This window comes from Haplochromis burtoni, unplaced genomic scaffold, assembly GCF_018398535.1.
Source record: "Haplochromis burtoni strain Fernald_Lab_line unplaced genomic scaffold, NCSU_Asbu1 Contig_129, whole genome shotgun sequence".
Lineage (NCBI taxonomy): Eukaryota > Metazoa > Chordata > Actinopteri > Cichliformes > Cichlidae > Haplochromis > Haplochromis burtoni.
The window spans coordinates 687,703-713,212 of NW_024582490.1; the positions used below are offsets into that span (position 1 = coordinate 687,703).

Consider the following 25,510-nt stretch of genomic DNA (forward strand, 5'->3'; position numbering starts at 1 on the left):
GGTGATGGAACTTTATTTCCAAAAGGCAATTTCTTGCCTTTTGGAAATACCAGAAACCTTGTGTTGCCTGTTTCAACACAAGTAAAATATTACTTTCTAAAATTTCAGAAATACACAACTCTTCATTATAAAACACGTTAATTTGGGCGGTCATCCTAAATAATAGATTATGCACAATACAGGTCCTTTTTGTCCAGTCTATGTCAGACATGTAGTGCTTTATCAGTCCCAAGATTCTGTCTGCAGTCAGTTTTAGAAACTATATGAAGACAGAAGATTCGCTTTGATTGAGCTTTATTACTGACCGTAGGCTCCCTTGTGGGAAATGCTGTGCGATGATGATCTTTTATATTATTTTGGGGGGCATTTTTGCCTTCATTGAATAGTGAAAGCAAAGAGAGACAGGAAGGCGAGGTGAGCTTGCAGTAAAAGGCCAGCCCTGTAGTATGTGGCTGCTTGCTCACTGGCACCTCTTTATGAAGGTCTTAAACTCACGCTCTGCTTGAAGTCCAGGAACAAGCATCCAGTGAGTTTTTATTGTTCTTCTTTTCTGCACCAATAATTGCACTTCACCAATTCATTACATCTCATGAGGATCATTTCTCCAGCCTGAAATAACTGTGGCTTCTGGAAGGCTGGGGTAGGTGTCAATGTGATGCGAACCATCTTCAGTCGATATTCCTGTGTCTCTATGCTTGAAAGCAGGCGAGATTAAAATCAATTCGGTGCATTAGGTCTCTCTGTAACAAACCCACAGCCAGCATAAAAGTCAAAGGATCCTTTATAAAGAGCTTTGTAGTAGAGAGGGGATTAGATGGGCCTGTTGTCTCAGTCCTACGCTGTTTCTCTGGATATTGAACAACTTGCCCAAATGATCCAGCAAAGTAAACTCATAACTGGAATAACAGATAACAATCAAATACACACCATTAGCTCATTCATAGACAGTGTTATGATTTCTTTACCCCTGTACTCAGTTGATCCAAATATTAGATATATTTAGCAAGTACCCAGCCCTTTAACAGATCAAAAGAAGATAAAGCTCTCAAATAAATGAATGTAACTAAAAAAAAAGAAATCTGTCAAAACTATACCAAAGCAATCATGACTATATTGATACCAACATAAGAAAAGACTTTGAACGATGGTTTAACCACCCTTTGGGATTAAATGTTAGAATTAACTGTAACAAAGTTGGATATCCACATCTGCTATTGTTTCTTTGTTTGTTAATTTATTTCTAGTTATTTATTACTATGTCTATTTTAATCAGTGCCAGCAGATATAACACCAATTCAATTTCTATAGATGGGATAAGCTCATTTCTAGATGTATATGGGATAGAAAGAGACCATCTGTCACACTATACTACAACTACCTAAAAATAAAGATCTAATGGTACTTCTGAGCCTGGGTGAGATGTTCTGGGCATGTCTGACCGGGAAGAGGCCTCGGGGCAGACCAAAGACACTCTAGAGAGATTACATGAGGAGCATCTCAGAGGTCGACGGTGGCTAGAGGAGGTGGCTGGGGATAGGGAGGTTTGGGCTTCTCTGCTTAGGCTGCAAACTCCATGACCCCGCCCCGGATAATAGGAAGAAAATGATGGATGGTACTTCCAAATATAAGAGTATTTTCAAGCTCAACTACAACAACTTGTCTATCATGTATGTCTGTATGTTGAGTCTGAGTCTGTATGTCTCTACAGTAATTGGGATAAGGACTCTGTATGTCTATACAGACACGATAAACTGATCCGCAAGGCCAGTAATGTTTTGGGTATGGAGCTGGACTCTCTTAAGGTGGTGTCGGCGAAGCGAATGTTGTCCAAGATAAAGACAATGTTGGATAATACCTCCCACACACTCCATGACATGCTGGCTAGCTACAGGAGCACGTTCAGTGAGAGACTGAGATTACTAAAAACTCCTCCATCTAAACACTGTAAACACTGAAATAGTTGCATCCTTTTTGCACACACTCTTTCTTACTCGGTAATGCTGCTGTCAATTTTTTTTTATTTATAATCACATCTGTCAAACCTGGATATTTATTATTTGGTGATTTGTATATATTGTGCTGTTCCTTATATCTTAACATATTGTATTGTTAAACAGTTTAGTCTGTTTTTGTTAATATTAAGGTACAGGAGCAACTGTAACCTATATAATTCCCCTAGGGATTAATAAAGTATGCTGATTCTGATTAGTGTTATATTACTGATGTTGCTTTGAGGAAAGATACTCAAGCCCTTAAAAAAACAGATCCATGCCAGTACTGGTGAGACTGAGGCCCGAGACTATAAAGCCTCTAATAATAATGTTTACTTTAGATAAATGGTACTCAGTTGTAAAGCAGTTGTAATTGGGATAAGGACTTGGACTTCTAAGATGGATCACCCATGAAGATGAATTCAAACCGGGGATGTTTGACGCCAGCTTTAAACAGTTTGTGAGACAAGGTATTACCGCCATGTGTACACTTACTAAAAAGGGTCAAAGGCAGAGTTTTCAAGATATAAAAATCACATATGATCTTACAAACCAGGATTTCTTTAGATATTTACAGATACAGATACAAGACAAATGAGGATAAAACACATCCTATTATAAAGACATGTGCATTATCTTATCATAGGCAGTTCCCAGAGTTGTGTCTACTATGTACTGTAGTTTGATAGACTCTAGAGAATATTCGACTTTATATGTAAACAAATAAAATGGGAACGGTGGCTGGAAGAAGAAATCCCAGAAGAGATGCAGTATGATATCAATGCAACATTGCCCTGTCTGCAACAAGGCAATGCAATCCCTGAAACTGATGCAATTTAGCTGAAAGAACCAGGTTGAGTATTTTGTAAGATCTCAAATTAAAAGTAAACAGTTCAAGAGTGGAATATTTAGTTATACGATTTCACGATCGTGTGCAAGGACATGTGCATCCAAAAGACCTGTTTAAGAATCCTCTGGCAGAGGCAAAAAAAAATGTAACTAAAAACTTGCTAAGGACTGAAACACTGAGCTATAGACTTGGGTTGCTGGTTGAAGAGATCCTGGTGATGGAAAAAGTCACATGTAGATTTAATATGAAAAAAGGACATAAGTAACTTTATTATTAAAAGAGGCAAATTTGCTCCAGCACTGCAGGTCTGGTACTGTTTGTGTACAGCTTCTGGCTAGCTCCCAGTTTTGTTTTGACTTTGTGTCAATTCTCTTAATGTTCAAACAAAGCAGCCAGAAGTGGATGCTGTAATTCTGAAGGAGGAGAGGTAGCTGAAGAGAAGACACTTCTGATCAAAAAGAACACAGAGGCTGATCTCATATTTGCTAAAAGACTTCCTGATGAGCCCCAAGACGTTTGCGAAAATAACCTGTGGAACGACGAGACAAAAGTTGAATGTTTTGGAACTTTTGAGTCCTGTTACATAAAACTAACACAGCATTTCAATAACCTCCTAGGACCTGATTAAATAAATAACCTAAATAATAAATGACCTAAATACTCAGTTTTGCTCTACAAGGGCCTGATATCCACTTACGAGGACATTATAGTGCTACTGTTCTATCAAAATTTTAAACGAATATCCTCATTTGTGGCTCTCATTTTTCTTAAAAACAAAAATAAGTTTTAAAAAAAAATCTGGTAATTCTTTGTTTTTACATTCATCAGGCCCCAATGTGACCAAATATCAAAGAGAAATTAAAAATGCATGCAGTGGAAGAGTTCGGGTCTTAGGAGGTTAAAGGAACATTACACCAACAATCAAACATGGTGGTTGTAGCGTGATGGTCCAGGGATGCTTATCATGAGTTGTGAAAGAGGATCCCCAAACGAAGAAACTGTCCGAAGGGTAACAAAAGAGCAGGAAAACAGACAGAAAACTAACTGGCAGAAAAACACTGACACTGACAAAGAATAACTACTGAACTGGAAGTAATCAGAGCTGAGAAACAATGCACAGAGCTAATAAAAGTAGACAGGGTAAATGAGACCAGAGAAAGTAAAACTGAAAGCTAAACATACAAGCTTGACACAGATGGCCACGGAGGAAAGACTAAGGAAATAGCAAGAAACTAAACAGAATAAAAACATTAACTGAAAGAAACTAAAGATAAAGATACTAAGAGGTGTGATCAACCATGGAGCATGACATTTCTTTGCCCATCTGAACCTTCTCCATGACTGTGATTTGTATTTGAGGTCTGAAGAGTACAAGGTGAAAGAGGCAGGAGAGCACACTGTCCTGTGCTGGTCACTGTTTCAGAAGAGGTCTGGGTCCACTCCATCTCAGTTAGTTTGTCATCTTCCACACCCACCTTCTCCTGGTAAGCAAACTGCAAGGCGTCCAGCAGCTTGAAGAATATGAGAAGTCAGTGCAGCTGATCTGAAATCAGAGAAAGGAAACGTGGAGCAGAATTGTTCAAACAGGCAGAGATGAGCATGAAACTGTGATCAGCCATGTGATCAGTTATAGGCGAATAGGCTTACATGCTATCCAGCAGTAGAAATTGCGGGCCTCAGTAAAGTCTACGCTCTGGTTACGGCCCTGACAGCATCCCTCCATAGAAACAAACACAACACTGAGCCAGAGGAAAACCTGGTCGGACCTGATGGCGGTCTGGCGCCATCTAGTGTTATGAAATCAAAATTTCCTGGTCGATCCGGTCTTCATCAACCAACCAGGAAAGAGGGCTTGCCGTGATCTGGACTGAGGCGGATGAGACCAGAAACCTTTGTTCTGCCTTTTCCTCCCAGTACCGAGTAAAACCTAGAGAACGTTCATACCTCCAACAACACTGCGCTCGTATTTTGCTGCTTGGCGATCGCAGATGGTCATTTTATTAATCAAACATTTGCAGAATTCATTCATTAGGCTTTATACATACATTTTTTTCCCGATAGCTACAACCCGAGGGGGACAACTGGCCATTTTTTTCTGTCAGCTGCGAAATGGAAATAAAACGCGGAACTGAAAGTGGAAGCAACCGAGGTGCGTGTATCAGAATAAACAGGGGGGAAAAAATCACGGTATCTTATCTTATATGATCCCCGATCTTTGTGTTGGTAACAATGATTTTTACAGTGACCTCAACGATAACGGCGATTGCCTGCTTCTGTTCTCTGTTGATATTCCTGCAGTATTTGGAGAAGGACTCACTTAATCCACAGTTGATCTCATTAGAAAGTGATGGTTGTTTTCCTTCACTCCGTCAGTGGTTTGGGCTAAACATCTGTGCTATCAGAGCATTATTTCTACTTACTAGCCGTATTACCTCTGCCAGAAATCCAATAGCTTGTGCATCCTGCATTATAAAGGTCAGCAATAAGTCGTGTAATCCGTGTTGTGAGTTTGTGGGGGAGTTTGATGGATGCCGCTGTCAGTGCACCTCGGAGCAGAGCTGTCATGTCATTATTTTACGCAGCACTTTGCCACTACACGTCAAATTAACTTATGCATCCTGTGCCAGCATATAAAGCGTCAGGTGGATGCTGTTCACTCGGGATCCTCAAAGAAAGGCTGTCGCAGCTTGTTTGCACTTATTCTGAGGTAGTTTCCCTTTTGTTTTGATTTTGTTTTTTGTCTTTCTTAGCGTATTTACTTAAATTACTTCCTCTTTTCAGGCAGACAGGCTCACATCACAAAGAAATCCAACATAACAGATATGATTTAGTGACTTTCTTGAAAGTTAGGAGCGAAACATCATTGCGAGGCGGACATTCAGATAAGAAAATGAATGAAAAACCTTTCTAAAATTTTCTGTAAAGCTTGACCTGCTTGCTGATTACCTAAGAAGTTCTCACAAAGTGTGAAGCCATCTTGATATAAATCGTTGCTGCTGTAGGACACACAGTGTTGTAGGCCTGTAACAAAACAATAAGACATTTGTCTCTGTTGTGGTTTTACTTCTTCTCTCCTACTCTTCAGGTAATGACCTTCCCCTCCGTTATCTTCGGCTCCTGGCCCCACCCTTGCAGCTTTTATCAGCTGGAGTGTGGCAAGTTGTGCAGCAGGGACTTGTGGATCACTACGGGATGCTGGAAGAGTTTGTTACCATGGTGACGGAGCTGGTCCCAGAGCTGATGAGCTACAGTCAGAGGGCTCAGCTCATCCTGGGACTCAGGGCCAGGGTCAGTAGTGTTTACGTTTTGGTCATACTGAGAGGAAGCTAAAGCTGTAGTCATTTAAAAATATCTGATTTTTGTGTATAACCAGCTGGTTCTGGAGATGTGTCGAGGGGAGCATCCAGTGGATATGCAGATCATTCAGCCACATCTGGACAGAATAAAAGCCCCTGTCAGTACTGCCAAGGATCACCACGTAAGTGAACTTTAGCAGGAAAATGCACAGCTGTGTAAAAGCTGAGCGCTAGGTTGACCTAGCACATACCTGCTATGCAGTGAAGAAGTCCTCCTTGTTTTGTTTGGGGGGGGGGGTTCCTCATTAAGTAAAACTAGAGTGAGTTATTATACTAGTACATCTTAAAAATATATAGTGTCATTTAAACGTTTGGGGGGGTGCTATTTAATTTAAAAAACTTTCATATATTCAAGATTCATTATACGTAGTAAAATAATTAAGGCCTTTCTTTGTGTTTGTTTAGATAATTTTGGCCACATTTTAAAAGAATTGATTAAATTGATACTGAAATAGTATAAATACCAGTTCAACCTGCTGACTTGACAGTTGTCCAGATGACGATCATCGACACCCTTCACAAGGAGGTTAATCCACAGAAGGTCACTGCTGAAAAGGCTGCCTGTTCTCAGAGTTCTGTATCGAAGCACATTAACTGAAAGTTTGCTGGAAGGGAATAGTGCGGTGGGAAACTGTGCATGGACAACAGGGCGCAGCTTTGAGAGGATTGTCAGTAAAAGTTGATTCAAAGAATTTGAGGAAGGAGCGGACTGGGGTTGGTTTCAGTATTATTTCCGGGCATTTCATCTGGAAATCAAGATCTTAGAGGAAAGAGTGGAGTCACTAATCTAAAATGTTTGAAGTGCCGTGTGAAGTTCCTGCTGCCTGTGAGGATATCAGGGTGCCAATTCATCTGCTGGTGTTGGTGGTGGTTGGTGATGTTACAGCACGTCTGCGTTCACCTGCTGTGAAGCTCATGCCAATCTACTTTTTCAGCAGGACTTACCACTGCCTACTGTGACTATTACATGGTTTGCAAACTATGTTATTCCTGTACTTGATTGGCCAGATAACTTGGCTGACGGGAACCCCACAGAGAATCTATTAGAGGAAGAGGAAGGTGAGAAACACCTGACCCAAAAACACAGACGAACTGAAGGCTACTTTCAAAGCAACCTGGGCTTCAGTGTCACCTCAGCAGTGCCACTGATGTGGTAAAGGAACCTCGACTAGGAGCCTACTTAGTGTTTAAATCCACAGGAAATAGTTTTGAGATTTATTTTAGGAAATATTTTAACTATTTGAGACACTGGACTTCTGATTTTCATGAGCTGTAAGAATATATTCCTCTTTTTTTTCGTGTGTGTGTTTATATCAGGTCACCATCAACCACGTGGAGGAATCGGAGGTGAACTTTGTGGAGCTGGTGCATTCGTTACTGGAGGATCCCTCTGAAAGAAAATATTTTTTCCAGGTGAGACATCTTGCAGAGACAAACCAGACACATTCAAGCTTTCAGGAAGACTTCAGTAACTCTGATAACACTCTCAGAGTCATCTCAGAATTCACATCATGCCCGACCTTGAGGGTAGATGGAGTACAGCATCAAAAGACTAAATGAGGATCCACTTTTGTCAGCCAACACCAGAAACGTGAGGCTGAAGTGGGCTCACCAAAACTGAGCTGCTGAAGATTGGGGGTGGGGGAGGGTGTAGCCTGGTCTGATGTGTCTTGGTTTCTGCTGAGGCACACAGATGGTAGAGTTACAATTTGGCATCAAAAGTGTGTCAACTGTAAAGGCTGCTGGTAGCGGTGTAGTCATATGGGGATGGTTTCTTGGCACATTTTTGCCTCTTTTGAACCATTAGGACACCGTTGCTGGTATGAAGCTGTTATGATGCCTCTCAGTTTGTGGCTTTTGTGGCTTTCTTGATCAGAAATGTATAGTACTGGTTCTAGATTACTCACCAGCACCCAGATATTTTTGGTCCTTTAACTTGTTGAACTCTAATTCCTGGTGACACAGGCGGAACATCTGGTTTCACAGGCTGTGCCGCCTGGTCTGTTGTTTAAATATAGACATGTGTGGTATCGACAGAAACTTCAGAATCTCAGCTAAAAGCTCCCAAAATTATTTCTATGACTGCCAAACACAGCTCAAACGACAAACAATCAAAGATAGCACGAAAAGATGTAAACGCAAAGTGTCGAGTCACCTGCCAGCATGTATGCGGACAAGCAACGTCTCTGCTGAAAGCGCAGAACTCACAGATTCCAAAACTCCAAGTTTCATCACACTCCAAACAAAATTTACCACACTAAACTAAACACACAATTACCTTTGCTCCCTTGCTTCTAAAAATTCCACCACGATAAAACCGCTCCTGCCGCACACTTCCATCTCCCAGTGTGCTTCAAGAGCAGCTTCCCATCACTATTTTGTCTTATTCGCTTGTTTACACACAGATGCAATACACACACCACGCTGCGTACTTTGCGGCTGTCCGTGTTTTTATTTCTTTGTTTTGCAGAAAAGACCTCTGACAATAAAAGCCTAATTTTTAGAAATTTAAGCTTTCGTAGATTGTTCCAAATTGCCAAAAGCTTAGCTATGCTTCCAATAAAACCTCTGTAACTTTGCTCTGTGTCACTTCAGCAGCGTCCATCTTTGTCTATATGCTGATTCATGGCTTTCTTTAGTTTTTGGTCTACTGCAGCAGATTTTCACAGGGGTTATGTGCTATAAGAGATGTTAGACATGTCAGCACGTGAAATCCACGAAAGAGATGAGGCTGTATATGCATTAGGAGGTGCTTTAATTACGGGCCTCTATAACATAAGGCACAGATGATAAATAAGAAGACAGCTCTAAGTTTGGAATAATGCCTGTTATGTCATAGTGGGGGAAACACATTTATAATGATTTCAGATTCAGAATGTGTGAGCCAGGTCGGGATGTTTAGTATAGTTGTGCTGACTCATTTGTGCTGAGACGCTTGGTATAAATTAGCTATCAATATTTATATAAGTTACACCTGCAAATCAGGGAAACGATTTAAAAAAAACCTCAAAAATCACATCCTGCTGTATTATCACTGTTGAATCTGGATAATGTTTCCTAGGGCTGTGCGATATGACCAAAATTTCATATCCCAATATAAGAATTCTATCATCCGATAACGGTATAAATCACAAAAATGTAACATTTTCTGTAAATTCTGTGAATCTCGGGCAGCTCGACTTGCGGGAAGTGTTTCCAGCTGGGCGTCGTGTACCTGGAGTGAGTGTTTTAACCGTTGCATGAAACTATACATTTTTAGACATAAGTTGTAAAGGCCGCCGTTTTCTTTGTGAGTATTTATTACACGGCGTGCTGCGGGGAAAAGCCTGTTCTAACGTTTGAGTCTAAGGTTTATTTTTTAGCACCTGGCGGCTCTTTTTTACTTCTCATCCGTAAATAATCTGCTCTTTCACGTGATTCAGTTTATTTTGAAAAGTCTCAACAGGATCTTGAGCTTTATTGTGAAAGGTTTATGTGGAACATAAACAAGCGGACACGCGATGGTGTTACCGTCGTTGTTGCTAACACAACGCATAAAAACAGGCGCTTGTCCGTCCGTAGTGTGGTTATATTAAATATAAGAGAAAGAGAGAACTTTAAGAAATTAATATAGCCACTACAGTGACCATCAAAACGATGAAAAAATATTGCCGTAAACAGTTTATTTTGCGACACCACGAAACAAACGATAGCTAAAATGAAACATAGACGTTTTTATATTGTCATCCGATATATATCGTTATATCGAACAGCCCTAATGTTTCCTGACAGCACCCCTTTATAGCTGTACCTCTCTTAACCAAGGGCATTCAATTAAAATTTAAGGAAGTCCAGTTAGAGAAAAGTTTCTCAAACAAAGTTGAATAAATTCATTATAACTAAATGCAATATATTTTGAAGTAACCTAATATTTGTAACAGTATCTGTATATAGTTTACAATTTGGTGTCAAGAGCTTCTTGGCTCTGGAGGGAGGCGGTCACACTTTCTCCCTTATCTTTCCTGCTTGGCTTCTCATGTCTTTTGTATAGTCTCGCTTATTCTCTAACCCTAAGAGAGTCTCCCAGACTTGTTCTCTAAAAACCTAAAGAAGAATTATGGATTTGATCAACTGGTCCCTAAATGCAATTGACACCCTCCTCTCGACGAGAAGCCTGAGTTCGGGAGAGCCCGTGACAAGACATTGAAGACACCTTTCCGGAACCATGATAACAGGGTTCTTGCTGATCGGCGCTGGCTTGGCCCTGGCTTGGCCCTGGCTTGGCCCTGGCTTGGCCCTGGCTTGGCCCTGGCTTGGCCCTGGCTTATCAAAGAATAAAGAAAGCTGAAACGGCTGTTCAAATCCCCACAAGGCTGCCCGCTATGTTGATTGGAACAATGGAGCGAGCTGTGGCTTCTCAGAATGGGCTCAGATGCAGCACGGATGACATCTTGGAGACGCTTGCGGGTGCTGTGAGTACTGAGACCGACCGACAACATCTGACAACATCTCGGAGAGGCTCACGGCTGTCGTAAACACTCATGCTCTATGAGCAAACTGGATAACATCTCGGTATGGATGGATAACATCGTGGAGAGGCTCGCAGCTCTCCAACGAAAACCTGAGACCAGTGACGGACGTTAGACAACTGTAAAATTGGAAGCAGTTTGTTTGCACTAACCAAAACAGCTACCATCTTCATCTCATGCGGCCCCCTGGAGCCAGCTGGATGCTCAAGGCAAAAACTGACAGGAATAACAATTCTCCCTTAGATAACAAGACCGAGTTGTGACTTTCTCCCACCTCATTCAAGGCCACTCGCGTCGACCGAGGACTGTTGACTTTTGCCTAACTGGGTGAAGGGACACTTTCTCTCTGCACACATACACATGTACACTGACACAGACCTGCACTCACCCCCCCACACCCCCTCCAAACGCCTTCGAAGCTTATGTCTTCTGTGTTGTGAGATGTGCTGATTCATGTGCTGAGATGTTTTTTTCTGTTCTTAAACTGATCTCCCCGTTGGAGCTCAGTCTGGGGGGAGTTATTTTTTTCTCCTTGTCTTTGCTCGTGTTGTGCATTTTCCATTGTTATACCTCTCTGGCCTGTCTACCCCATGTGATGTTTGTGTAATGTATGTATGGTCGGAAGGGTAAGATGGAGCTGGCACGGCTGGCAGCCTTAACCCAATTTCCCTCGGGATGAATAAAGTATTATCAATCAATTGAGTTTGCATTGAAAAATTACACCAAAAAAAAGTTTTTGAGAAGTTTCAATTAAAAAATAATGAAAATGTGTAGTCTATCCATCCACTTTTTTCTGTGGTCTGTCTATTGGTGACTTAGGCTCTTAATCATTCTGTGCCTTTCTTTCTCACTTGCAGGAAATCTTCCCGGTATATTTTGGCTCAAAGTACGACGCAGCACTAGAGATGCTGGTGTGGGAGTTCATATCCAGACTGGAGGAGCTGCTGCCCGTCCCAGACTTCACACAGGTGCTGTGTATCTTTGTGCTCATCTGTGCCAGGCATCACTAGCCTGTTGCCTGATAATGATTGTTACATGACACTTCAGCTCTGTTTTGTCTGTCCCGCTTAACTGTATAAATGTTAACATGTCCAGATTGGAATTACATTAAGAGACATTTAGCGCTACTGTGGAGACAGCAACACGTGAACATGTGAATTTATTGTTGATTAGTTTTGCTTGTTTCTTCTTTTTTTTTAAAACCTGTTGTAGTTGTGCATCATATTAACACAGTGCACCTTATCTGTCTCCACTGGCACGTTTCCAAACTGAACAGCCATCAAAGGCTGACTGGAGCACAAAGACTCACTCCTGGGGCTCAGCTGTCTGTACCGCTGTAGAGAAAGGAGGGTTAACAGGGTGCACGCTCACCAGGGCCTCCCAAAAGGCTCATTCCCTTTTTAGTACTGAGCCACTAGAGAGAAACACTAGAGCGAAGCTAAATTAGAAGCAGTCCAGAGTATTAGAAATACACGTGTTCACATCAACTATATTTAATTACATGGATCACATATTCTAGCATTAAGTCTCTTCAAATGAATTTAAATTCTTTATTTAATTCTATGATATAGATCATTTTGGCTGTATAAACAATTAATTTAACTAATATAATAAATAATTGCAGAATTACTAAAAATAATACCTTGATTTTTCTTTCAGTTGGCCGCCTTGCTCAGAGACACTCCGTCATTCCTAGACGACTGTTTGCAAACCCTTTTCCCCCCGGAGGACATGAAGGCTGTACTTGAACACCACAGAAACCTCGGCCATTTTAAAGAGAAAGGTACTGCGGGCACGCACTGGTGGGAGATAATTGCACTTCACCGTGTCCTGAAATGTGGCGTGAGGGCGTTCTGAGATTCATAAATTGAAAATGTTATTTGCAGGTAAAATATTCATGCTTACTTTGAACTCTTGTTGTGTTGTTGTCACAGGAGTGCTATGTTTTTCTCTCCATTAATTTTGCTACTTAATTCCCCATACTTCCTAAATTATGAATCCCAAAGCCTTGTCATAAAAAAAAAAGCTCACTGGAGTTTGTGTCATTCAGTTTTATTTATGCAAGACGTAGTTATTCTCAAGGCGCTTTAGAGTCTGCGGTAAAGGCTTTACACTATTATAGACAGACATCCAGTCCCTTTGTGAGCAAGCATTTGACAACAATGGAGAGAAAAAACTTCTCTTCAACAGGAAGAAACCTCCGGCAGAACCAGGCCCTGAGAGGACAGCCATCTGTCGCCATCAGCTGTTGGGGAGGGAAAGCAAGGAGAGAAAAGTAGAGCAAAAAGAGATCACAAAGAAATGCCTAAACAGCCTGTTTATGTTTATTTCAGAGCGAGTTTGGACATGTCTGACAGCTGTTTTATTTGTGTTTAAGTTGAACCAGAGCTTTAATAACGGTCTAATCACTCAATTGTAGATCCCAGATTATTACCCATGGATGACTGCATCCTCACCTCCCTGTCACTGCCTCCTGGGACCAAAACTGTCATGGAAACAGCCTCCTGCTCACCTGCTCTCAAAGACTCCGACCACAAAGGACTTCTCAGCGCTCCCGTCAACGCAAGCAGCACGGAGAAGTCAAGGAGGAGCTCTGAGCCGATCAGGCAAGGACCGAGGGAGACGAGGGACTCTGGCAGTTGGCAGCTGCAGGCTAGAGCTGGAAACATTTCTCAGGAGAGGAAAGTACAAAACATAATTAGCACACTGCCATGCGACGAAACCATAGACCTCACTACATCCAACGAGACTGCAGACACGGATTCAGAAGCCAGTGAGAACAACCAAAGCTTGAGGGCAGCTCGCATTCTCAGGAAGAGGAAGCTGAGCGGAGGTGTGGACATTCCCACAAAGCAGCAGGAGGCTTCAGCTTTCTTGTAAGGTTTCCATATGTTAATATATGTTTTATTCATTTGTTGCTAACAAACGGTCGACATCACATGTTTGCGTCTGTCCATAACTTTATCTGTTTGATCAAAGTCATGCTAGGATGTAGGTCTGCTGGTCCGCCTTTAATGTTTGGTTCAGACTGAAATCTCTCCCCAGGACGTAAATGATTTCCTATTAAATTTTCAGCAGATGTCTACACTGCAGAGAGCGTGAATGCTAATATAGAGTCATGCGAAATAGAAAGTACAGGTTCTCTCATTCACGAGGTTTGTTTATAAAAATCATCTGGTCCTTAGCAGGACTTAAAATTATGGAAATGCAACCTCAGATGAACAACAAGGCGTGACATATTTCACAGAGTCATTATTTATTTAACAAAAAAAAAAAGAGCACTGTACACCTTTACCACTTGCTTGGGTCAGTAGCATCCAGTTGCTGCTCATCAAATGCACTTAAATAACTGATCATCAGCAGTGATCTTAGAGAAGAATAGCAGCTAGCTGTCAATCTGCAAAGGGTAATAAAGCAATTTCCAAACAATTTGAAGACATCGATTTAAAGTGAGGAAGATTATTTATTAGTGGAAAACGTTCAGGACACTTACTAATCTTCCCTCGTTCGAGTTGTCAAGCACGGTGGTGGCGAGGTGATGTTTTAGGCATGTTTTTTGTTTCATTTCTTTTCACAGAAAGCTGTGCATAAATGAATGAACTGCAGCAAAGCTATAAAAAAATGGGACAAAATTCCTCCACAGTAATGTGAAACATTGATAAAGTCACACAGTGTTGTTGGTAATGGTGGTTGATCATAGAGTGCAATTCATTTTTTACATTTGATGAGAAAACGGTTTGTAAGCGAGCAACTCCAATCGTAGTTTTTTAACCTTTGCAGGGAGTCCTCAGTGGATGATGAGAATTCAGGTGAATCTCCTCTCATCTCCATATGGGGAGATTATACAGGTGTGTGCAGTTTATACATGGTCTCAATCTAATATTTGGTTTTGTATTTCTAAGCATTGCTTTAACTGAGTCTTCGTGTTTCATTTCAGACTCTCAGGAGGGCTCTTTTCCAGTTGTAACGGACACAAAAGTTCCCTGGTCGGATGAGGAGACGCTCCATCTTCTTGACATCTGGGGGAAGGACTCCGTGCAGCGAGCTCTGAAGGGCTGCTTGAAAAACCGCCACATATTCACCCAAATTGCACAAAAGATGGCAGAGAGGGGCTACATGAGGACAGTGGAGCAGTGCCAGACGAGGATCAAACGACTGAAGAAGTGCTTCCGTCAGAACAAGTGGGCATTTAACGACACAGATTTTGAAGCTCTCGCTGACGTTTGTCAGATATGTTCACTGATCCTGTTGTTTTCTCCCTGATCTGTCGCCGGAGGGAACTCCAGGCTGGAGCATAAATTTTACACACAGCTGGATCAGGTCCTCGGCTCATCGGCTTCCTTGGCCGTTCCTGAGATCACCTACGACGTTGAGGAAATTATCGATGAAGACGAGTCCCGAGACGGTGATGATGACTTGCAGTTTGTCGGACAAACGGGCCATCTGGAAATTGGTAGGAGGTCACATATTTGTACTCTTGCAGCACAATTGTTAGTGACATTAAAAGCTTTTCTGTCTTTTAAGGCTTCATACAATTTAGCATCTGTAAGGATGCTAAGGATTACAGAATTTTTGCCAGTGCAGATAAAAAGGAAGTAAACGGATACAGTTAAATGTAAAAAAAAATCTCAGAAAAACTTTATTTTATTATTTTTTAATTCCACCATACTCTGAAAGAGTCTTAAATATACTATTTAAAACTAAATGTACTATTTTCCCTCTCTTACTCGTAATGCTGTTTGTCCGTCCAGTCTTTGAATCCAGATGTTTTAAGTCTCATTGCTACAGTCGTATAAAATCATGCACAAAGCCGTGCAGGCTGCCATTGCAAACATTTGTGAAAGAGTGGGTTGATCTAAAGAGCTCAAAGAATTCAATAATAATAATAATAATACATTTTACTCAAGGGCGCCTTCAAGAAACCCAAGGTCACCTTACAAAAGAACAAAATTAATAAATGGAGCAATAGTCATAAAATACATAAAATAAGTTCACTTCTCTGGCTCTTGACGAAGGCGGTCACACTTTCTCCCTCTCCCTTCCCTTATCTTTCCTGCTTGGCTTTCTCATGTTTCTGTCTAGTCTTGTCTGCTTCTCTCCCTCTACCCTGGAAGAGTCTCACAGTCTGTTCTCTAAAACCTAAAAGAGGAATTATGGATTTGATCAACTGGTCCCTGAATGCAATTGACAACCTCTTCTCGACGAGAAGCCTGGATTCAGGAGAGCCCATTGAAGATATCTACCTTTTTGGAACCATGACAACAGGTTTCTTGCTGATCGGCGCTGGCTTGGCCCTGGCTTATCAAAGAATAAAGAAAGCGGAAACAGCTGTTCAAATCCCCACAAGGCTGCCCGCTATGTTGATTGCAACGATGATGGAGCTTGTACTTAAGTTTAACTTGGAGAAGCTTGCGGGTGCTGTGAGCACTCCGACAACATCGCGGAGAGGCTCACGGCTCTCCAACGGGAATGGTGAGGAACCGGTAATGGACATTAGACCGACTGTAAAATTGTCATGCAGTGGTTCGCACTAAAGCAAGAACTCCACCATTATTTCATGCGGCTACCATATCGGCGCCAGCTGTGGTCTCAAGGCTGGAGCTGAATGTAACAAACAGTTTCTCCCCCTGATAACAAACTGTGTTTAGACTCTTCGTTCCAAACGCCCTCGTACGCTTATCTCCAAGGTCGAGTCGGACGGCGGGTCTGGGCCCAGCGCTGGAAAAATAGCGGCAGGGCAGGATGGCTGTGTCTGCATCGGCTTACTTCTCACCCCTGCTGCTTGTCACGTGCTTCGTGATGTTGTGATGTGGACATTTATGTGCTCTTTGTGACTTGCTCATTGTATTGTACATTTCAGTGTTTTTCCGTAATACTACCGGTCTCCGACCTGTCTCCCCATGTGATGTCTGTGTTGTGTATGTAAGGTCGGGGGGGTTAGGGTTAGGGTTAGGGTTCATTTCGCTGCAGGGCAACTTGCATGTGACAAATAAAAGCTTTGTTGATAAGAAGTGCAGACGGGACAGTAAGATGAATAGCAGATGAGGATCTGAGAGGGTGGGAAACAGTGGTGATCTGAAGCAGGTCACACAAATAGGAAGGAGGAGATTTATGGATACACAAGTAAGATTTATCCTGGCGTCTATGGGTAACCAGTGAAGCTGCTGAAGAACTGGGGTAATATGAGCTCTTGACGGAGTGCGAGTTATGAACCGAGTTGCAGAATTTTGAAGAAGTTGGAGTTTATGAAGGGACCTTTTAGGGAGACCAAATTAGGAAGTAATCGATACGGGACGCAATAAGACTATGGACAAGGATGGCAGCAGCATGGGGAGTAAGGAAGGGACGGCTTGGGTTTCCATAAATAACCAGAGTCGGTTAATATTACGTAATTCGAGCGTGATGGTGTAATAGGATGCCTCTGTTGCCTTTGTTGAAATTTCTTCCCTCCTAGATATTCCACACTCAGCTATTAGTGGTATTATTTCAAAGTGAAAGCATTTATTAACAGTAGCAAATCAACCACAAAGTGGCAGAGCATGTGAGGTAACAGAGTGGGGTTGTTGAGTGCTGAGTCCGTAATAGTCGCCCATACTCTGCTAACTTAATGTCTGCATAGTCCATTAACATCAGCACAGGAACTGTGTATGGGAGCTTCATGGCTTGGGTTTCCATAAATGGTTAGCCCCTACAGGTGCAATGTGGAGGTGGTCCAGTACTTTTTGTCCACATCATACGTAGAGATGTGTCCATTTTTTTGGACACAGTATTGTTTTGCTCAAAATGGAATTAATACTTCTGACAAAATTCTGTGATTTGTTATTTTAGGAACGAGAAGCGTTCCCTGGACAGACTTGGAGACCTTGGCCCTGATCAACACATGGGGTGAAGATAAGATGCAGCAGGAGCTGAGGGGAATGCACAGAACCGGGCACATTTTTTCCATCATATCCAACAAAATGGCCACACAGGGTTTCTCCCGGACGCCAGAGCAGTGCCAGACGAGGTTAAAAAGGCTGAAATCGAACTTCAGGCAGTGCTACCAAAACAAGTATGTGTGCTCGGAGTGGAAAGAGTAAAAGAAAAGTTTTCGATTTGTAAACCTAATATCTCTGCTCTTTTGTTGTCCCTGCACTGTAGCCTGAAAGGACAGGAGCAAGTTCAGTGCAAGTTTTACAACGAGCTGGGAAGAATTCTAGTGAAAGACTTCCCTTCAGTTCCACAGCTGGAAGAAATACCAGGAGAGCCCGAAGAACGCGACTTTCCTGCCTACACTCATCCAGACATGGGTAAGCTCAGTTTCTCTGCTCAGGAGGACCGTTTAGATAAACAGCCTGCTTCCCAATTTGTTTGCACTGATTGGTTATTGTGTGGTCGAGACATCAGCTGACAAGGAATCTATTGAGCTCATTGCTCCTTTTGGGCAAAGAGCCAATGAGCTCCTGCTATGGCATGGCATAGCAGGAGCAATCGCTACTCTTCAGTGAGTGTTGGTAAGGTTTTAGTAAAACTAGATTCATTTGTAGTGGATTTCACTGTTTGTGAGCCTCCTGGATTTCTCATTTGTTTGTGCAGTACTGCCAAGCGATGACAGCAAAACTTGTAACTTTCTTTCTCTGCTTCCCACATTACAATTGTGATCATGAGCCAGATGAAGTACTACGCCGAGGCAGTTAAATGTAGGGAAGTACAAGATACATGAGCAAAGCTCCACATTATAAAAATCACCATTTGTTTTTGTACTTTCTGATTTTGCCCTCTGGGGGGCGCTGTGGCCATGTAACAGATATCTAAAGTTACAAGTGAATGCTTGTTTTTCTAAATTTTGCACCCACACTTCTTCCATGACTTTGTGTATATTTATTATTATTTCTGTTGTCAGTTTGTTGTATTTAGTAACTGTTTTCTTTATTTGTGGTTCAATTTGAAAACCAGAAATTATATTTAACAGCATAAACTTTTGTGTTGTTTATAACTAACTGACTGAGATATACAGAATGGATATCTGCCTTCAGATCATAATCATCTCACTATAACATAATGTAACCTTTTCTTTCACATAATCCATCAGTAGAGTACATGGCAGCAGAATCGATGTAAAGCACAGTGCTGTGCCAAAGCCTTGAGCCACTCATCATTTCCTTATATTCCAAGTGTTCTTAAGCAATAGTTCTCAAGGTCTTTCATAGTTTTTCTTTGAGCATTGAAGCTTTTTCACTCATTTTTAATGCAGTTCTTGTATCTTATTGTTTTCAGAGAAATGAAAGATACTTAACTCAGACCTACGAATCATTCAAGCATAAGACAACATCTATCTTCTTGCAGAATGAACCAGTACAGTATCAACACATAACAGACAACTTGGCAAAAGAATAAATATAATAAAAAATGAAGGATATCTTTGGGTACTTTGTTACTAGCAGTGTGTTGCAAAAGATATCATTTGTTACCTTTTTTTTTTTTTTAGTTGATTCTATGAAAAATGCCAAAAATGCCATAAGATAGTTTGACAGATATAAAGTAGTATTTTTGTACCTACAAGGTGATTCTCAAAGAGCCTTTTGCTGAAAACTTTGCATGGTTTGCAGTGTTTTCTTTTTAAAAAATGAGGAAAGAGGACAAGTGAAGGACAAAAGAAGAAGTGGTGAATGTAAAAACTATCATCAGATGAACAGTATCTGAAAGTCATGAAGAATAAAGAAGCTCGTGGCTTCTATGGTGTATTTCAATTTATATTTTCACATTTCAATAAATCGCTGTTCCAATCTTCTGAGCAAAATGTAAAGAAATGAGAGGTAGCTCAAGACTTTTGTACGGTATTGTAGTTATCTAAAAAAAAAAAGTGAAATAAGAGATTGTGTATTGATGTGTTTCCTTTTTTATTTCTGCCTCTTCAGAGTCTGCTGTGGAAATTCAGGAGGACAGGAGGAAAGTCCCTTGGTCAGACAAAGAGACGATCATCCTTCTGGAGATCTGGGGAGATCCACAGGTAAAGCACAATGTCACAATCCATGCACTCCCCAAAAATGTTTTGGAAATGTCCATAAATTTCCTGATAATCTCACTTTATTGCTGCTTCATTCTGTATTACTTCACTTTACTACTTTTACACGGAATTCTACCTTCCTTCAGGTCCAGCAGTGCCTTAGACGCTACCCACACAACGGTCACATTTTCACTGAAATTTCAGAGAAGCTTGCCGCTAACGGCTACTCCCGCAGCCCCGAGCAGTGCCACACGAGGATCAAACGTCTGAAGGGGAACTATCGCCAGTGTCGGGAAAACATGAGGTAAAAACTGCACGTCTGGAGTCCCGCACCGTTGGAGTGACTTTGTTTTAACGCACCTGTCTTTCTGCCTGTAGCTCATCTGGGACTGACAGAGTCGACTTTAAATTCTATGATCTGCTGGAACAAATTTTGGATAAGCAGCCATCAACGTCGTCTACCATGGTAACAGACTCCATCGAAATATCAGAAGACTCCAACAGTGAATCGGTAACAGAAAGAGGTAAAATTTCTGTCTTCTACCCACCCCCTTAATGTTAACTCAGAATGGAAGATTGTTTTAATGCTTTTTCATGCACCACAGCTCCGAACTTCTTAAGACCTATTCATATCTATTATGAATGGGCTTTAATTTGCCAAGTTCCTGGTACAAAGTCCATGCGATGTGAGAATCTTGCAGGCGAATGCCTTTTCAATACACTGCAAGTGAGTGTGAATCATGTCTCCTACCTCCTGCACACACAGATGACACCCTCGCCTTAGCAAAACATAAAATTTCCAGAAACCAGAGCTTGTCTGACACAGAGTATCTCCTCCTGCATGCTGCATGTGAGAAAGGAAAGGAAAGCGTAAACACCTCATGCACTGCAGGCTCAGTTTTTGCACTGCAGGCTCCTTGTTCTCCACCTGTTTTCTCCTTTGTCTTTCTCCAGACTGCATAGAACATAAGCCTGCTGAATATGCACCCAGAAATCTCCATAAACGCCTAAATAACTCTTGAGAATGAAATAAGCAACAAAAAAATTGCGCAAAAATCACTTAAATACCGATTAGCATGCAGCCACTATCATCACAGAACCTTTTTGTTCAGTTTGTGTTGGAGTTTTTATTTTACACAGAACAAAACTGCTGGATTCACACAGGGGTAAGATCAATAACAACTTCTTCAATCCAATTAGTGTATAACAAATCACCCGAGGTCCCTATGTAATACTAGACCCATGCTAATTGGCCTCAAAAAATAGTGAGCCCCAAATGCTTTCAGTAACTACATAATTTAAGCCATGTACTGTATGTGCGGATGATTATGATGACTTTAGACTAAAGTGAAGTGAAAGTAAAAATGAATTCAACACATAAGTTCAAAAAGTATTCCTAATCCCATTTTTCCCATTTTGGATGTTTTATACTCATGTTAAATTTCTGTGTGTCAATCACAAGACCCAGAAATCAACATGTCAGCTGAAAAGCCAGCAACCAGCTCTTGGACAGACGAGGAGACCCTGGTACTTGTCGATATCTGGGGTGAAGAAGATCTCCAGAAGGCCCTGAGGGGTTTCGTCCACAACGGCCACGTTTACGCAGACATTTCCGAAAGAATGCAGGACCTCGGTTTTTCGAAATCCTCGGAGCAGTGCCGCTGGAAGGTGAAGTCTCTGAGGAACAACTTTCGACAGTGCTACGAAAGGAAGAAGTGAGCTCAGTCTTTCCATCGGTTTACCTGTTTTTGTATCCCTCTCTGTGAGTGATGCCTCCGTAACTGCCGTTTTCATTCTCGCTAGATCTGGAAGAAAAGTTGATTACAAGTTCTACAGCCAACTGGAACAAATACTGGGACAGGAAGCGGTTTCTCTTGATGAGTATGATGAAAGGGATGAACAAGAGGAGCAGGATTCAGGTACAGAACACGCGCTCTGCATTAAATTAAAAATCAGCTACAAGTCAGATATCTTACATGTGTGTCTACCTGTAACAGGTGCCGATGGTTTGAACACAACGTGGACAGAGCAGGAGACGGTTGCTCTCATCGAGGTGTGGGCCGCAGATGATGTGCAGCATGGCCTGAAAATATGCGTCCGCAATAGTCACATATTCGCCGAGATATCTGAGAAAATGGCTGCAATAGGCTACCTGAGGACAGCGGAGCAGTGCCACTCCCGGATTAAAAGGTTGAAGAAGACTTACAGGCGTTACTGCAACAGCCGCAGGTAAAAAACAAACAAACAACAATACATGCTTTATGCTTTTTGAGATGATCCAGGCTCGAATGTTGTTGGCCAGCTGACCGTGGATTTATGTTTTCCAGAAATGGGGGGCGGCCCACGGCGTTCCGATACTTCAACCTCCTTGCTCCGGTGCTTGGCGACGAGTCTATTTTTGCCCCTGTGGACAGTACCGATGCCACCTTACAACCTTTGATGGACAATGAGCCTGTCTTATGTGGGTTTACACAGCCAGTCAGTAATACACAGGGTTACTGTGCATATATGAACTAAACTGCCAAAGATGAACACAATAATAAAGCAGTTTCCTCATTTTAGATGAACAGCCCTCGACCAGCCGGCTCCTGGTCGACCTGAGCCGAAAAATGCCCTGGTCGGATCAGGAGACTCGCACACTGCTGGAGATCTGGGGTGAGGACGGCGTTCAGCTCACTCTGAAGGGCTGCTTGAAGAACCGACATGTGTTTGACTACATCTCAGAGAAGATGAACGACCGAGGATTTATAAGGACCTCGGAGCAGTGCTACACCCGCATTAAGCGTCTTAAATATGGCTTCCTCCATGAAAAGTCAGTAACGACGAGACTTTGATTCTCACTTATTCTAAACTTGTTTAGATGTTTATTGGTTTTAGTATTGGTTTTGCTTTTAAATTTTTTACATTTGACACGATCACGGGTGAAGGTCCATGTGAAGTCATGACAATCATCCCGAAGAGCTCAAAAGATTTCAAGAAAGAACTCAACAGAGCATAAAGATGCTCTTTGTCGTTTACAGTAATTACCATAAAAAATGTAATTAGAGTTCTGGTTTTAACTGTGAGTTTGTTTTACAAATGTAGGGGAGAGTTTAAATTCTTCAATGAGATGGAAAAAATCTTCAGGAAGGAACTGAAAGTCGACGACGTGGCCGCAGACACGTCGGCTGCAGATGAGCCAGATGACTACATACTCGAACTGGGCCCAAAAAAAGGTGCAACTATATGGAGTATGTCACAGTGTGTGTGGGGGGAGCTGCACAGATGTGATGTGTGCTTTGAAAGTGTTGATGAAGGAGTATAGACAAGGTCACTGTTTCTTTGTGGAGCTAGAGAAACCATATGACTGGGTGCTAAGAGAAGTGTGGCAATGCATGAGGACAAAAATCAATGTTTCTTTTCTCACAGTCCCCTCAGGTAACCAGTGGGTGCCCGACAGCACTAAGCTGCCCTGGAGCGACGGAGAGACCGAGGCCCTACTGGACATTTGGGGGAGCGAGGAGATCCAGGAGAACTTAAAGGGCAGCGCCAAAAACAAACAGATCTTCCTCCAGATCTCTCAGGTCATGACCAGCCAGGGCTACCTGCGCACTCCTGAACAATGTCAGTCCAGGATAAAGAGGCTGAGGGCTAATTTCAGGCACTTCCTAGAAGGCAGAAAGTAAGCTCAGCAGTTCATTGTTGAGAGGTTACAGGGCACCGTGAGGTGGTGGGATCATCCATAATGTAAACGTGTTTTTATCTTCTGAGCATATTCACACCTCAGAGTTATCAGATTGTAGCTTTTTGTCTTCTCATCAGTCCTGATGTTCTGTGTCGTGTTTTCAGAGGAGAGAAACAAGAATGCAAGTTTTTTGAGAAGCTGGTGCAGATATTTGGCAACAAGTACATAATAAACTCAGACCCACTGGCTGACGATACAGCTGAAGTCATAGGTAAGTCTAACAAAGGTATCTGTTATTTTAGCACAGATACAGCAGCTTTAAAAACGCATACTGTTTGTAGGATTTACTTAATTTTTACACCGATGGAAACAAGTTATAAGTCTGTTTCCTGTTTCCAGTGTTTAAACTTCATTATTGTTTTTGCTTTTGTAAATCTAGATGTTGCACAGATATTGCTTCATTGATCAATTAAGGACTTGGTCCATAAGTATCGAGACAGTGAGGCAGTGTTTGTAGTTTTGCCTCTGTATTACCACCACAGTGCAATTTAAGCGAAATAATAAAGATGTCTATGAGGTTCAAACTTTAACTGTCACCTGTTTTCAGAGGCTCAAAATGAATGAAATAAACTAACATAATTTTAAATACGAGGATTTCTTTTTCATACTTTGATGAAATTCCTTTGCAGTCTCTGAAATCTCAGAGATCTCACCAAAGGCTGCCTCCCAGGCTTTTACTGCAGCCACCTTCAGTTGATGCTTGTTTGTGGGTCTCTCTCTGCCTTCAGTCAATGCACCAGAATTTTGATTTGGGCACTCCTGAATCTTCTCCCCTGTCTCTCTCTGATCGGTTTATTTGACTTTTTCAGCCTAATGATGGCTTCCTTCACTTTTACTTACAACTTTGGACCTCACTAAGAGTTCCAGTAAATAGTTACCAAATGAAGGTTCAACACATGGAAGCGACTCCAGATCTTTTATCTTCTTGGTTTTTAACGAAGCAATGAAGAAACAAGGTTCACCTCCTTGTCGGCTGCTTGTTCGATTATTGTTAGGCCTCTGTGCATCTTCTAAATAGCTGATGAAATCTTTTTGTAAAACCCAAGGAATTAAAGCTGAAGGTCTGCACATCAATCACATCCTGATTTATGTAAAATCCACTCTGGTAGTGTGCAGAGGCAAAACTACAAAAACTGTGTCTTTGTCCAAAAACTTTTGATCCTAACTGTAGCTCCACATTTTGAGAAAAGTGTTAATTCATGAATTTACTAAATATAAGATCAACAGCAGGACTGCCAACATCACCTGTTCCCAGTCTCCTCTGGCTGTGTTTAGCTACTTAACTCATAAACATGAGAATAGTAAGAGCGTTAGTGAGTTAATTTAAAACAGTACACATAGTATTTACTTCTTAGAGCAGCAAACCAGCTCATTTACACGTTCTTCTTTTGGAAACTTGTTAACTGGGATATTTGTCAGTCTCAGTTTAATATCTAAAATGTTCCTCTCTGATCCAGAGGCATGAAATCATCCACGGTGACGATGACGCAGCAGCAGCAGAAGGACAAAGAGGAACATCCAGAGCAAGAACAAGAAACTGATCCTTACTGCTGTGTTGTTTACATGACAAAAGAGGGTCTGTCCTGTCTCACTCAAATGTACATTTCCCTCTGTTACCTTCTGCAGACACAAAGACCTACTTCAGGTAGCAATTCTCTGTGTGTGTGTGTGTGTGTGTGTGTGTGTGTGTGTGTGTGTGTGTGTGTGTGTGTGTGTGTGTGTGTGTGTGTGTCCCTCAGCTTGAGTGTCTTATTATTTAACATAGCCATGGAACAAAAACAGTGATACTCAGGATTCGAGGGACAGAAATGAATCTTTGACCCATTTGAATTCACACGAAATGCTCTGAACCTCCAAAAACATGTTTTCCTAGTAAATTTATTATTTTGTACTTGAAATTTAAGTGAGTGAATCGAAGCACAACAACAACAATAAATAAAAAAAGAAGAAAATACAAGTGAGGCCTTTGTTATAGCCTCACTGTTTGCCCTTAATTTATGTCTCACTTCTGAAATCTTGTGTATTTACACTTGTTTTTTAAAGTCTGTGTAGTGAAAGTTGAGCTCTTAAGTACTCAGTAGGAGTTAATGTTGGT

General features: G+C 41.6%; 1 protein-coding gene across 1 annotated transcript; it reads left to right on the plus strand.

Moving 5' to 3' along the window:
• The first annotated feature begins 4,725 nt into the window (after positions 1-4,725).
• zgc:113263 (uncharacterized protein LOC503753 homolog) lies at positions 4,726-25,502 on the plus strand. Its single transcript, XM_005930418.3, has 24 exons — positions 4,726-4,990; positions 5,927-6,129; positions 6,215-6,319; positions 7,515-7,610; positions 11,563-11,673; positions 12,365-12,488; positions 13,125-13,581; positions 14,486-14,553; positions 14,643-14,886; positions 14,992-15,158; positions 17,534-17,756; positions 17,846-17,994; positions 19,603-19,694; positions 19,838-19,995; positions 20,070-20,215; positions 21,154-21,406; positions 21,495-21,610; positions 21,689-21,920; positions 22,019-22,152; positions 22,254-22,503; positions 22,776-22,906; positions 23,100-23,352; positions 23,520-23,626; positions 24,873-25,502. Exons 1-24 carry the CDS (start codon positions 4,951-4,953, stop codon positions 24,878-24,880), a joined length of 3,867 nt encoding a protein of 1,288 aa, XP_005930480.1. The 5' UTR covers positions 4,726-4,950; the 3' UTR covers positions 24,881-25,502.
• Positions 25,503-25,510: the final 8 nt, after the last annotated feature.

Excerpts from the sequence above, each read along its gene's own strand:
- zgc:113263 (XM_005930418.3), top strand. The coding sequence starts at position 4,951 with ATGGAAATAAAACGCGGAACTGAAAGTGGAAGCAACCGAG. Across the intron at positions 4,991-5,926 it reads TGAAAGTGGAAGCAACCGAG|GTAATGACCTTCCCCTCCGT; the intron begins GTGCGTGTATCA and ends CCTACTCTTCAG. Across the intron at positions 6,130-6,214 it reads TCCTGGGACTCAGGGCCAGG|CTGGTTCTGGAGATGTGTCG; the intron begins GTCAGTAGTGTT and ends GTGTATAACCAG.